The sequence below is a fragment of the Podarcis liolepis genome (assembly GCF_965112155.1).
Source record: "Podarcis liolepis genome assembly, chromosome: 3".
NCBI classification, from domain to species: Eukaryota; Metazoa; Chordata; class Lepidosauria; order Squamata; family Lacertidae; genus Podarcis; species Podarcis liolepis.
Window position 1 is genome coordinate 42,973,229 of NC_139557.1, and position 13,692 is coordinate 42,986,920.

The following is a 13,692-nucleotide window of genomic DNA, read 5'->3' on the forward strand; positions in this document are numbered from 1 at the left end:
TTTTAAAGTCACAGAGAGAGGATTAAGCATTTCCCATTGAAATTGGTAGGACTTAAAAGAGCTTAACGTTGGCCGGAGAACTTTGCTTGAAAAGCCAAGTAATCCTTGATACTTTTTAAGTCACTTAGCGCTTATGAGATCAACATTTTTAAAATCTTGTTTCTGAAGGTCTGTGTTTTGTTTCCTAAAATAGCATTCAATATTTTTTTCACAGTGTAGCTATGGCCAAGTATATCTAAAATGTGTTTAAATTTGGAGCAAAGGGTTTGTGTGGAGAAATAGTTACATTTTCTGGTATTTACTCTGTGAGATGCCATGGTATTATAGGACTGAGTATCTGATATTATCTATTATTTTCCAAGTGTTTTCGTAATTTTATTCCTACAAGCCCTACATTACTTATGTTCTTTCCATGTTGCTTGATATTGACTCAGATCAGGTCAGATTCCTCAGAGATAAGTTCACAATCTCTGAGCCTTATGTCTCCTTTGCTTGCTTGCTTGCTTGCTTGCTTGGTGTGCCTCTTCCTTCCCTCCAAGACCACTGGGCATTCAGACATAGGATGAACATGTGTAAAAGCCAATGTCCAGATTCCGTGGAGGGAAGGAGGACACAGTCATGCTTATCCTGCTGTGCTTCGGGAGAGAATCATCCTAACTGGACCTCTAGTTAAAGAAGTCTGTGATGTTTGTGTGCATGTGTATAAACAAAATCAGCATTGCTAATTATGCCGATACTAATGGTAATTTTATTTCAGGTGGAAGCAGTAAGCACCTCAGTGCAGGATTCCAGTGTACTAGTACAGAGAAGCACACTGGACCTGATACTTTTCTGTTTTCCATTCCACATGAGTCAGGTAAAACACTGCTGAATGAGTATTCCGCGAATCACTCTGTTGCATATACGTATTACCCATGGGTGCAGTCTTCAACCAACGTTTCTTAAAAGACTCCCCAAGATTTGAATAATAACATGTTCTGGTGTAAGAGATTAACTCTCCAGCTACAAGATCTCTTAAATACTTACTCCAGAGGGCTCCCTTCATGCATACAATGCCAATTTTTCTTTCTGGTGGCAATCCCTCATGCTGCAAGGAGTCCTGAAAGTACCCCTGGATTTTGGTAGTGGTTTTTCAGCCATCATAGGAGGCCGCTGCATAGGAGAGGCTAAAAAGACTGTGTGTTGTGGTGCTGGTAGTGCTTTTTTTGCTGCCACCTTTGCTAATGATTTTGGCCCTTGTGGTATTTAATCATGTTTCCTGGTATTAAAATAACAACCTAGGAAAAGTTTTGTTCTTTGATCAAGTTTTTTTTGTCGCCTTTGAAAGCGCAAAGAAATGTTGTATTTGGAAATTCATGTCTTAGTTCAAACAACTGCATTGTTTAAGACCATTGTTCCTGTGTGTAACGTAATGTGTGTGGTAGTTGCACACACAGATGGAAATGTATATCAGAGCTCTGATTTTGAGACGTGATGACCAGAGCAGACCATTTGAGTTCATCCATTATATCAGCAACTCTCAGGAACACGTTATTGAAATAGCAATATACAGCTTTTGCAAACGAGTAGCGTTACTTGGCATTGACTGAAACTTGGTAATTAGCTGGCTTGTATTCTGTGTCAGCAAAGTTGTGAAGGTAAGCAAGTGAATATCAGCTATTTATTTGTCTTAAAAATAGATTGGCCAACCCAGACTGCCTCTGATATCTTTGATCATTTTCTTGCTTATATTAGATCAATGTAGTGATCAGCATTTAACTCTGCATTAAAGTTGTGTGTTCAGGGGAAAATATGATTTCTTTCTCCCCGGTGATTATTTTATTATCATTTCAATGTAAATGTTAGGCTTTGCTTTTTGTGTACTTCATTAGATTAAATCGCCTGAAACTAGGTATAGGCTTCAAGGAGAGATGTGGTTGTTGTCTGCTGGTGCCGGCAAAGGCGCAAGCCACTTAGAAGGGGTTGATTAAAAACAGGCAGCCTAGATTTTTTTCGTCAGATTCCAGATCTCAGCCTGCATGAATCCACAGGTACTGGGATGTGAATAAAAATATTTTTTTTCTCCTATACAACAAAACTCTTGAGTGTAACACCTGCTGCAGTTTTTTGTTTAAATGTAACATTCCCAATTTTAGGCGACGCGCCCAGACATGATCAGAATTCTGTCAGCATCTCTTCATGTAGTCCTGCGCAGAGACATGTCACTCAATAGAAGGCTTTATGCCTGGCTTCTAGGTAGGTGCGGGATTTATATTTTTATAAAATCAACTGGTACCTCATTGTAACTGTAACACTGTAAACTCCCCTTAATTTTAGTATGTGCGGTTTTATTTTGGACTAAAGTTTGTTGCGGAACATTTTGAATGTTCCTGTAGCTATTGCTGTTGTGTTATGGCTGACTAAAGATACAATAAATTTATAATTTATTTGTAGTTTATAATCTGCCTTTTAATTCACAAGAAGTTTTGAAGCAGGGAACTTTTTGTTTTAAGTGCACACCTAAAAATGCAGTGTAAAACATCAGTAGTAACAGTAACTGAACCAGCAGCTTATCTCCGCCAGCACACCAAGCTAAATGAATGCATACGTACGTACATACATACATACATGCCATATAAATTTCTACCATAAAGGTAAAGGGACCCCTGACCATTAGGTCCAGTTGCAGACGACTCTAGGGTTGCGGCGCTCATCTCGCTTTACTGGCTGAGGGAGCTGGCGTACAGCTTCCGGGTCATATGGCCAGCATGACTAAACCACTTCTGGCAAACCAGAGCAGCGCACGGAAACGCCGTTTACCTTCCTGCCGGACTGGTACCTATTTATCTACTTGCACTTTGACATGCTTTTGAACTGGTTGGCAGGAGCTGGGACCGAACAATGGGAGCTCACCCCATCATGGGGATTCGAACCACCAACCTTCCGATCGGCAAGCTCTAGGCTGTGTGGTTTAACCCACAGAGCCACCTGCGTCGCCATGTTAGAGAATTAAACTTGGTACTGGGGAACTGCTGCTCCAGCTCTTGGAATTTGCCTTATGTGGTTCTGCAGGGTCTGCATTGTCTTGGCATCATTTTCATCACCTACATCAGAGATGGCTCACATGCTACCCTTCACATGTTCCTGGACCAGTTGTTCCACCTGCCCTAGCTGGCATGCTCATTGGTCAGGGGTGATGGGAGTTGTAGTTCAACAACCTTTGGAGGGTATCCCATGTAACTGCTTGGAGAGGCTGTTCAAAAATTGTGAGAATGAGGAGGCTTCATTAGTGTGCTTGGCTCTGTTCCTCCTTGTCAGACTTAATGCAGACAAGATGGTGATGTTAATAGAAGGGGACCTGCTTGACACCAAAGTCGTGGTTTTCCTGTTCCAGTTGGGGTTCTGCTTCCCCTAAAGGAGAATTTGGGTGTGGAGTTTGGGCATGCTACTGGACTCAACATTGCTCCTGGATTTTCCAGAGCATCTTTTATGGCCGGTTGACAGCTGTATCTGAGCTGTAGCCTGAGAGAACTATGAATCAGGATCTCCCTAGTGGAAATCTCAGCCCAGCTTTGATCTTGCCAAGTAGCCTTTAGGCATGCCGCCATTCTTGGTCTCAGCAATTGCAGAGTGACCTACCTTAGAGGATGGTTGTAATTATTAGAATGAAATGATGTATGTGAACCAAGCTAGACTGTTGTAATGTACTTTATCTGAGACTACAATTGAAGAGTGTTGAGCCATGCATTGAGATATAAGTAATAAATAAATTTGCCACCTATACCATCCAGCGCAAATTGGGATAGCCTATATAAATCAGCTATAAAATGAACGTTATTTCATAACCCAACCTTGCACTAGTAGGTAATGTTTTCTTAGCTTCATAATAATAAAACTCAGCTTCAAATATGCATACAGAAGCCAGATTGTCTTTTTATTAATAACAAGATTTCCACTTCTTTGATGCAGACTGGCCACAGACTGATGTGATGTAATGCTTAACAGTGCAGTCTTATGCTTGTTTACTCAGAAGTTAGTATGTTTAGGATTGCAGCCTGAGAGAACTATGAATCAGGATCTCCCTAGTGGAAATCTCAGCCCAGCTTTGAGTTTGCCAAGTAGCCTTTAGGCATGCCGCCATTCTCGGTCTCAGCAATGCAGAGTGACCTACCTTAGAGGATGGTTGTAATTATTAGAATGAAATGATGTATGTGAACCAATGTAAACATTCAAAAGTGCCATGACTATAGTAGAATTCTTGTAAAGTCTAAATTTATATTTCCTCCCATCACTGGAAAATTAAGTGTGGCATTCATCATCCGGAATGCCAGGAATTCCTGTAGAAGTGAAAGTAGCTTGATGTTTTGCTCTTTGTGTCACCAGTTGCCTTTTATTAAATTAAATTTAAAATGGTCTTTCCTCTTGCGAACAATATTTGGACTGCAAAATGGTAAGTTATCAGAACTAAGCCATTGTTCTCACTGTTCGTTCTTCTTTACCAACTTATTTAAACACTGTGTTAATTTGCCATATGCTTTTTCCTTTTCCTTTTGCTTGAAGGTTTTGATAACAATGGTGCCATTATAGGACCTAGAAGCACAAGGCATAGCAATCCTGAAGAACATGCTACGTACTACTTCAATACTTTCTCTAAGGAAATGCTAGTTCAGGTAGTCATGCTTTCGATATGTTGTTCGTGTGTCCCTTGTAGGTTCTCCAAAATGGCTGGTGGGCTCTGTTCAGCTTGGTAGATCACAAGCTGTCCAGTCTTTCTATAGGGGTTCCTCTTGCTAATGGCAAACATGCCACCTGATTAGCTGACTCTAAGCCAGACCTGTTTTGTGGCGCACCTTTTGACCCATATTGAAAGGATTTATTGTTTTGTGCAAGATGTGAGACTGGGAGTAGACTACACATTTGCAAATACTAGGGGAGCATTTTGTTCAAAGCTAGTACCATTTTGGGGAAGCAAGCAGTTTGCTTGACTGTGCAAGGAACCAGAAAGTTCTCTTCAACTCTTCTTCTAAAAGCAGTAGCGTTATAACTTTTAAATGCAAGCAATTATCATTCAAAGCAATGTTATTAAAGGAAGAAGTAATTTTAAGTACATTCAGTGTATTTCGCCCCCACCCCTGGTCTTCTGGTATTTTTTTTCCTTACAGCAATTTTGGCTCCGGCATGCATTGGTAATTCATATTTGTTTCAAAAATTAACTTGATTTTGTGAAGGATGAGGAGAATGGTTAGATAGAGGATGCTCAAATGATGGTATGGGGAACCCAGATGTGGCAGACAGGCAGACAAATGTACATTCACACTTTCAGTAATTTCTGATCCATAGTTGTGGCCTAACCTTGTCTTAAATCTTAATGGCATACCCCAGGAATACCCTTGAGAGAAGACCGTTGACTGGATCCAGAATGTCCCTTTCACAAACTGAAAGCCTCCTAAGGGAATGAAAGGGAGTTAGATCCAGGGGCTGCTCCCACTGAAGAGTGGGGAGGAGGGCAATGTTTTGTAGAACTAGGTTAGCGTTTCAGGTGGTAGCACCATGAATGGTTTCTTACTGGTGCTTTGGTCACTGTAGTCTAAACTCTTGTCTCACTTCTTGATTCTAATGCGTTGTTTCTTACAGGCAATGGTGGGAATTTTGCAGATCAACGTGTGTGGAGAGGAGAGCACATTGACGCAGGATCTGAAGCCTTTTCGGATTCTTATCAGTTTACTGGACAAACCTGAGCTAGGTAGCTATATGAATGTCCTTGCATGCCAATGGGGGGGTGTCTGTTGTTAAATAAGTAACAGTTCACATAGTAGTAACAGAGGGCAAAAGAACAAGCAAACATCCAGACATTCTAAGGTACTGCATATGATGAAATGAGGCATGCACCAGAAGTAAAAAAGTAACCTTGAACTTCTCTCATATGCCTATCTGAACAGCTATAATAAAACTTAGTAACAGTTAAAACAGCAGTCTCTTATCCATGCAGCTGTACCTCCTTTACTCTGTTCTGAAAATCACCCACTATCTGATTATCACAGAGTTTTGGTAATGCAGTGTTGCATTAGCACAGGAGGAAGAGAGGGTGCTGCTTTGATGGGATAGAAACGCTCCTCAGAATTGCACTTGGAACAGAATTGCAGAGGATAACACAAGAGTTACTGTAGTGTAGCTGCTACATATGTCATCAGGCATGTTTGAGGTCAGATTGCAAGCCCAGAATTTCTCAATTCTGAAAATGTAAAGAAAACAGGCACTGGGAATGAACTGAGCAACAGTTTTTTAAATAAATGCGCTTCGCCTTTTTCACTTGCAGTTGAAAGGTCAGATGCAGTCTTAAAACAAGCTTGCTACGATGCCTTTCATGTTAATATCATAGCCTAAATCTTTAATGACAGCATGCACATATTAAGTTTTAATGAAATCAACACAGCCATAGAAAACGCGTTACTACATTGTACTGGCAGTGCCAGGAGATCACATTCCTTCTTAAATTAGTGGTAGCAGCGCCATCCTTTCCAACAATTTTCAGTGTGCTTTTAACGTGTTTCAGCCAAATAGAAAGCATGGATAAAGTTGTGTGTCTTTTGTTGTGCATTATTGAATTGTACAGTTGGTATAACTGCAGATAAAATGAATTCAGATACTAGCCAGTGGAATTCTTAATATAATTTTTTTCTCTTGTTCCTTGTAGGACCTGTAATATTAGAGGATGTACTGATTGAAGTATTTAGGACATTATATACTCAATGCAAAGCGGAGCTGGATCTGCAGGTGGACTCCTCCTTCAGCAAGGACCATGCTCAGCTAAGCAGGTGGCTATATCGAGAGGAAAAAAGAGAAATCCCTCCCTAAAGCCCAGTTTCTTGAACAGCAGCCTTTCATGCAAAATTATTTTGAGAATGTGGGAAGTTGCAATATTAATTGGATATGTCATGTGGGTCAGGGATTGGATCAGATACTGAAAGTCTAGGGCTTGCCGATCAGAAGGTCGGCGGTTCGAATACCCGCAATGGGGTGAGCTCCCATTGTTCCGTCCCAGCTCCTTCCCACCTAGCAGTTCGAAAGCACATCCTACTGCTCTGGCGGGAAGGTAAACGGTGTTTCCATGTGCTGCTCTGGTTTTGCCAGAAGTGGCATAGTCATGCTGGCCACACGACCCAGAAGCTGTCTGCGGACAAACGGCGGCTCCCTCGGCCTATAGAGCAAGATGAGCGCACAACCCCAGAGTCCTCCGCAACTGGACCTAATGGTCAGGGGTACCTTTGCCTTTACCTTTAAAATACCCGACCCGAGCCAGTATTTTTAGGGAGAGCATTCACAAACTGTGTGTGCTAAAAGTAGCATATTTATTTGTTACATTTATATCCCACCTTCCCTGCAAGGAGCTCATGGCAGGATACATACTTCTTCCTCTCTCCAATTTATTTGTGCACCTGTCCTGTGAGATATTTAGGTTGAGAGATGGTGACACACTCAAGGTTACTTCCCCATAAACTTTACAGCTGAGTGGAGATTTGAACTCTAGCCTCCCAGGTCCTAGTCCAGTGGGATATAATTAGTTTCTTATTTTTAATTAAATTTATATACTGTCCTTCATCTCAGGGCGGTTCACAACATAAAAATACAATATAAAAAACACGAAGTACATGGTAAAAATAAGAACAAAACCAAACATAATTCCCCCCTTCCATTTTATATATATATTTCCCATTAGTGATTAATCAGTGAGCACCTCCTATCCATGAAATTCTCAGAATACATGCTAAGCCAGTGGAAACGGATTATGATGGTGGTTTAATATTGAAAAGGGAGCCCAAGTAAAGTGTTAAAGCAGAGGAGGTTGGGGAAGAAGACCTTTTTTCTCTTTCTACTGTAGATGTGAATGCCTAGCCTGATACTGGTCACAACTCCGTAGTTATGTCAGCTCACAAAGCCTATCCTATAGTTAGCCATAGAAAGACTTGTGCTCAAAGGCTTCTGCACCGCAGATTTAGGTTCTGCTTGCTTGGTAGCCAGTAACACAGACTTGGCAATGGATGGACTTCTTTCTTATCTCTGCGGCTCATTCAGAGCAGTTCCAGCTGAGAGGCTATACGCATTCATCTCCCTGAGGAAGCTTGTGGTGGGCTGTGTCAGCAGCGACAAATTCTTACCTTGCCTACTGCTTTGAACGATTCCGGATTCAGAGGTTTTGCCTCTATGGCAATTGTTAGGGATTGATTAGCTGCTTGTGCGTAAAACGTGCTCCCTCAGAGTTTGTGCGACCCCACAAACCTCCGTGTGTGACGGAGCTCCTCAGACATGTCTGCTCTAGTCACTAGTAGAGTCCGACAGTGGCTGTCTGCGGAAGCGTTTCCAGCAAAGGAGCTCCTTAACGGAAACGCGTCTCCTGGACTCACGGCGTGACAGTTTCCGGCGAGGTGTGGGTCTCCCTATGGGAGACTCAGATACCTCCCCACTGTTCTCGCTGGAAGCGTCCCTGAGCCCTCCCTCCTGCTCGCATTCCCTCAGAGATCCACTCCTCCCCCTGCTGGTCCCTGCTTCAGCTGTAGAGTCTCTTTCTTCCTCCCTGAGCCCCTCCACCACCTGATGCTCCGATGGCAGTTCCCTGACATCCACCTCCCCTCCAGGGCCCCCCTCACCCCCTCCCATTTCCTCTCCCCTGGGAGGTGAAGGGCTAAAACCCCGAAAAGAATCTTCCTCATCTTCCGACGTCTCGAACAATTCCCTCCATCGATCGTCGTCCTGGCTCGCTGAATCCTCTTCCTCTTCAGAATCTGGGAACCCCTCCAACTCCTCTTCCTCGTCGGTGGTGGCAAAGTATTCCCTTCGGAACCTCGCTACAGGCTGAGGTTTACGTGGGAACCTCTGATGAAAAGTCTCTATTAAAACTTCGTCATTGACATCCTCTGCCCTAACCCAGGTGTTTTCCGACTCCGGTTCCCCTTCCCACATTACCAAATACTCTACTTGATCTCCCTTCCACCTGGAATCGAGGATCTCCGCTACATGGTAGCTGTGTTCCTTCTCCTCCATTGCTGGTCCCCTAGTGACCCTCCCTTCACTGTCTCCTCTATACGGTGACAGCAACGACCTGTGAAAAACTGGGTGCAGCTTCATGTGGTTCGGTAACCGGAGCCTGAAAGCCACTGGATTGACCTGCTGCATGACTTCAAACGGACCCAGCCTTTTGGGTCTTAATTTCTTACAACCTCCTTTGAACGGCAACCCTTGGGTTGACAGCCACACCTGGTCCCCCACCCTGATGCTTTCACCTTCCCTTCTGTTTTTGTCTGCCTGCCTCTTATATTCCTCCTTAGCCCTGTTTAAGTTGAGTTGGAGCTGGCGATGGATCGCTTCCATTTCTTCAACGAACTGTTCTGCAGCTGGAACGCTCCAGTTCTCCCCCTCCCCCCCTGGGAAGGCTCTGGGATGGCACCCGTGATTAGCCAAAAAGGGGCTCATCCCCGTGGACACGTTCTCTGCATTGTTGTAGGCAAATTCTGCCAACGCCAGCTTCTCCACCCAATCATTCTCTCTGTCATTAACATAACACCGCAAATATTGTTGGAGAACCCCATTTGCTCTTTCCGCCTGCCCGTTGGTTTCTGGATGACGGGCCGTTGAAAAATTAACCTCTACATGCAGTAAGCTCATGAGCTTCCTCCAGAACCTGGAAGTAAATTGTTTCCCTCGGTCTGAAACCACCCTCAAGGGGGCGCCATGCAACCGAAACACATTCTCTACAAACAATTTGGCTGTTTCTTCTGCTGTGACCGCATGTGAGCAGGCTATAAAGTGGGCCATTTTAGTTAACAGGTCTACTACAACCATGATGGCTGTTTTCCCTCTAGACCTTGGCAGATCAGTCATGAAATCTATTGCCACTGCTTCCCACGGTCTTTCAGGTGTGGGCAGTGGTTCTAATAAACCAGCCGGCGCCCGCCTCTCCCCCTTGGCTCTTTGGCATTGTTCACACCCTCTCACATACTCCCGCACATCTTCCCTGACCTTGGGCCACCAAAATTCCCTGGTAACCAGCCACATGGTCTTGTGTTGCCCAAAATGCCCTGCTGTGGGGCTATCGTGCAGCTGCTTGAGTACCTTCTCCCTCAATTCCCCTTCAGGTATATATAACGCTCCCTTATAATACAATGCCCCGTTTCTCTCCTCAAAACCACCGGATTTGTCTTCCTCCCTCCTGAGACCCCTGAGTTTGTCCTGGGCGTATGCATCATGCACCGTACCCTCTACCAATTCCCTTTGCCCCACCAAAGTCGCCCCACACACCCAGCGGTCCTCTGGAATGATATGGGTTTCTTCGGGTGCTCCCTCCCCCTCCAAATATTCAGGTTTGCGTGAGAGAGCGTCCGCCCTAACATTCTCTGGGCCTGGCACGTAACAAATCTCAAAGTTAAATTTGGAGAACTCCTGGGCCCATCTCAACTGCCTTTGGTTGAGCACTCGCGCAGTTCTCCAGTACTCTAGATTTTTATGGTCCGTGCACACTTGCACCTTATGTTGTGCACCAACTAGCAGATGCCTCCATCTCCGGAACGCCTCATGAATAGCAAGAAGTTCTCGGTCGTACACCGTGTAGTTCCTCTCGGATTTGTTCAGCTTTCGCGAAAAGAAGGCACACGGTCGCCACTCTGACTCCTCCTTCCCCGGCTGCAGAAGAAGCACCGCCCCTATGGCTCTGTCAGATGCGTCTGTTTCAACCCTTAGCTTCTTTCGTAAATCCACATGCAGAAGTTGTTCTTCAGAGGCGAAGGCCCTTTTCAGCTCCTCAAACGCTCGCTCCGCCTCCGCCGTCCATACAAACTTCTTTTTACTGCTGAGACAGTCAGTGATGGGCGCCGTCAGATGGGCGAAGTTGCGGATGAACTTACGATAAAAGTTTCCAAACCCTAGGAACCTCTGCACATCCTTCTTGGTTTTGGGTGTTTTCCATTCCAGCACTGCCTGTACCTTGCCGGGATCCATGGCCAATCCCTTGTCTGACAGGCGGTACCCCAGGAATTCCACCTCCTTGGTATGGAACCGACACTTCTCCAGTTTCACCCACAGCCTGTTGGCTTGCAGTCTGCTCAACACTTCTCTGACGTCTCTCACATGTTGCTCCTCATTCTCCGAATACACCAACACATCATCTAGGAAAGCAACGCAATTCTTGTAGAGCAAAGGGCCCAGTACGTGGTTCATAAAAGATTGAAAACACGCTGAGCCTGCTTGTAATCCAAATGGCATAACGAGGTATTCAAATGCCCCCAAAGGGGTAAACATGGTGGTTTTCCATTCATCCCCTTTCCTTATGCGTATCAGGTTGTACGCCCCCCTTAGATCCAGCTTTGTAAAAATCTTTCCCTTCCTCACCCTGGTCAAAATATCATCAATCCTGGGCATAGGGAAAGCTACTGGTTCAGTCACTGCATTTAACCTCCTAAAATCACATACAAGTCTCGGCTTGTCCGCGTTTTTTTTGTCCACAAAAAACACTGGGCTACCCCCTGCTGCTTTGGACTCTCTGATGAAGCCTCTCTTCAGGTTCTTGTCAATAAACCCTCGCAACTCCTGCATTTCTCTGTCTGACATGGCATACAACTTGCCCACGGGAAGCTGTGCTCCAGGGAGTAAATTGATCTGGCAATCAAAGGGCCTATGAGGTGGTAGTTGGTCAGCTTCCTTCTCGCTGAACACGTCGCTGAGATCTGCATACTGTGGTGGTACCTTCACCTTCTCCATTACTTCAGTCCCTGTTAGGGTGGCTTGGGCCCCTGCTGAACCCTTTTCCCCTTTGCAGTGTTCTAAGCAATGTGCTGAACCAAAGGACACCACTCTTTGATGCCAGCCAACCAGCGGATCATGTAGAGCTAGCCAGCTCATTCCCAAAATAATGGGAGAGCCTCCCAGGGTGGCCACATTAAACGCTATCAGTTCTGTGTGCCTTGCCACCCTCATTATCATTGGGACAGTCTGCAAGCTGACTCCTCCTCCCAACAACTCCCTGCCATCAATCGTGGTCACCTGCAGGGGGTTGCTTAAAGGGATAGTCTGTATCTGGTGTTCAGCAGCAAACTCCTTGCTCATAAAATTGCAGGAGCTGCCTGAGTCCAATAGCGCCTTTATTTTTAGGGGGTGCCCATTTTGCAGCTCTAGCGACACTTCAATCACTAGAGCAGGTCGAGGAGCTTCTGGCACGGGCACTTTCACTGCTCTTTGGCCTGGCTGCAGTGCCCCGATTGTGGCAACCAGGCGTTGGCTTTTACCTGCTCCGTTCCCCCCTGTTCTCCCCCCTCAACAGCTCCCACCATCCCTTGCCATTCCTTCCTCTGGGGGCAGACTCTGGCAAAGTGGCCTGGCTGTTGGCAGAGATAGCATTTCCGGGCGCCCTTTCCCTCCTTCTTAGCCCCCTCGCTGGTTTTTGAAAATGCGCGCGCGCGCGCTGTTCCGATTTCCATCGGCTCTGCCGGCGGGAAAGCTGGCTCAGGAATGTCTGGAATGCGGAACTCCTTCCAACGTTCCCCTCTCCCTTCCCGCCTCTCCAAGGCTCTTGCCTCCTGCCGCGCTCCTATGGTCAGCGCAGATTTGGTCAGCTGATCCATAGACCCCGCCCTGGGGCTCCGTGACAGCTCGTCTTTCACCGCCGAAGAAAGACCTTCTTCAAATAGCATCTGAATGGGTGGCGCCGATAAATCCCAACCCAGTCTGTGAATCAGCATGGTAAACTCAGTCCAGTACTCACGGACAGATCGACTTCCCTGCTTGCAAGCCATTAGCTGTCTGCGCACCACCCCTTCCTCAATATCGCTGGAAAACATGATATCCATTGCACGAAAGAACTTCATCGTGTCCTTTAGTACGTCATTGTGCGTTGCCATTAGGGGTCGAACCCAGTCTCTCGCCCCTTTCTCAAGATGCCCAATTATGAAAGCAACTCGCGATTCCTCATCAGGGAACTCATCGAACTGCACATTAATGGCATATTGCATCTCTGTCCTAAATGCATGGTAATCCTTGGGGTCCCCCCCAAATTTCTGCACCAATCCTGGTACCTTTCTGGGGAACTGAGTGGCTCTCCCCTTCTTGTCTGCATCCTGAGCCCTTCTCTCCTCCAGCCTCGCCGTCTGCAGCGCCAGTTGGACCTCCAACGCTCGGTATCTATCTTCCAAGCTTGGACCAGCTCCAGCCCCCGCTCCTCCGGTTCCGGTTGGTTCGCTCATGATGCTTTCTCTTGCACAGGCAGCGTACAGAGACTGTCGGACTGCTGTTAGGGATTGATTAGCTGCTTGTGCGTAAAACGTGCTCCCTCAGAGTTTGTGCGACCCCACAAACCTCCGTGTGTGACGGAGCTCCTCAGACGTGTCTGCTCTAGTCACTAGTAGAGTCCGACAGTGGCTGTCTGCGGAAGCGTTTCCAGCAAAGGAGCTCCTTAACGGAAACGCGTCTCCTGGACTCACGGCGTGACAGTTTCCGGCGAGGTGTGGGTCTCCCTATGGGAGACTCAGATACCTCCCCACTGTTCTCGCTGGAAGCGTCCCTGAGCCCTCCCTCCTGCTCGCATTCCCTCAGAGATCCACTCCTCCCCCTGCTGGTCCCTGCTTCAGCTGTAGAGTCTCTTTCTTCCTCCCTGAGCCCCTCCACCACCTGATGCTCCGATGGCAGTTCCCTGACAGCAATGATAGCAAAAAAATAAAAGGGCAGTAGGAT

At 46.0% G+C, this 13,692-nt stretch overlaps 1 protein-coding gene across 9 annotated transcripts in view; it reads left to right on the forward strand.

The window, feature by feature from the left end:
- DOP1A (DOP1 leucine zipper like protein A) overlaps positions 1-13,692 on the forward strand; it is a 65,083-nt gene that overhangs the window by 15,140 nt on the left and 36,251 nt on the right. For 6 of the 9 annotated variants that reach the window (XM_083497449.1, XM_083497444.1, XM_083497445.1 and 3 more), the window contains exons 6-10: positions 758-856; positions 2,136-2,235; positions 4,540-4,649; positions 5,614-5,722; positions 6,674-6,794. In XM_083497449.1, coding sequence (XP_083353575.1) covers positions 758-856; positions 2,136-2,235; positions 4,540-4,649; positions 5,614-5,722; positions 6,674-6,794 — 539 coding nt within the window. Of the gene's footprint in view, positions 1-757; positions 857-2,135; positions 2,236-4,539; positions 4,650-5,613; positions 5,723-6,673; positions 6,795-13,692 lie in introns of those variants that run through there. The other 3 variants (XM_083497447.1, XM_083497451.1, XM_083497450.1) reach the window with 3 other exon arrangements.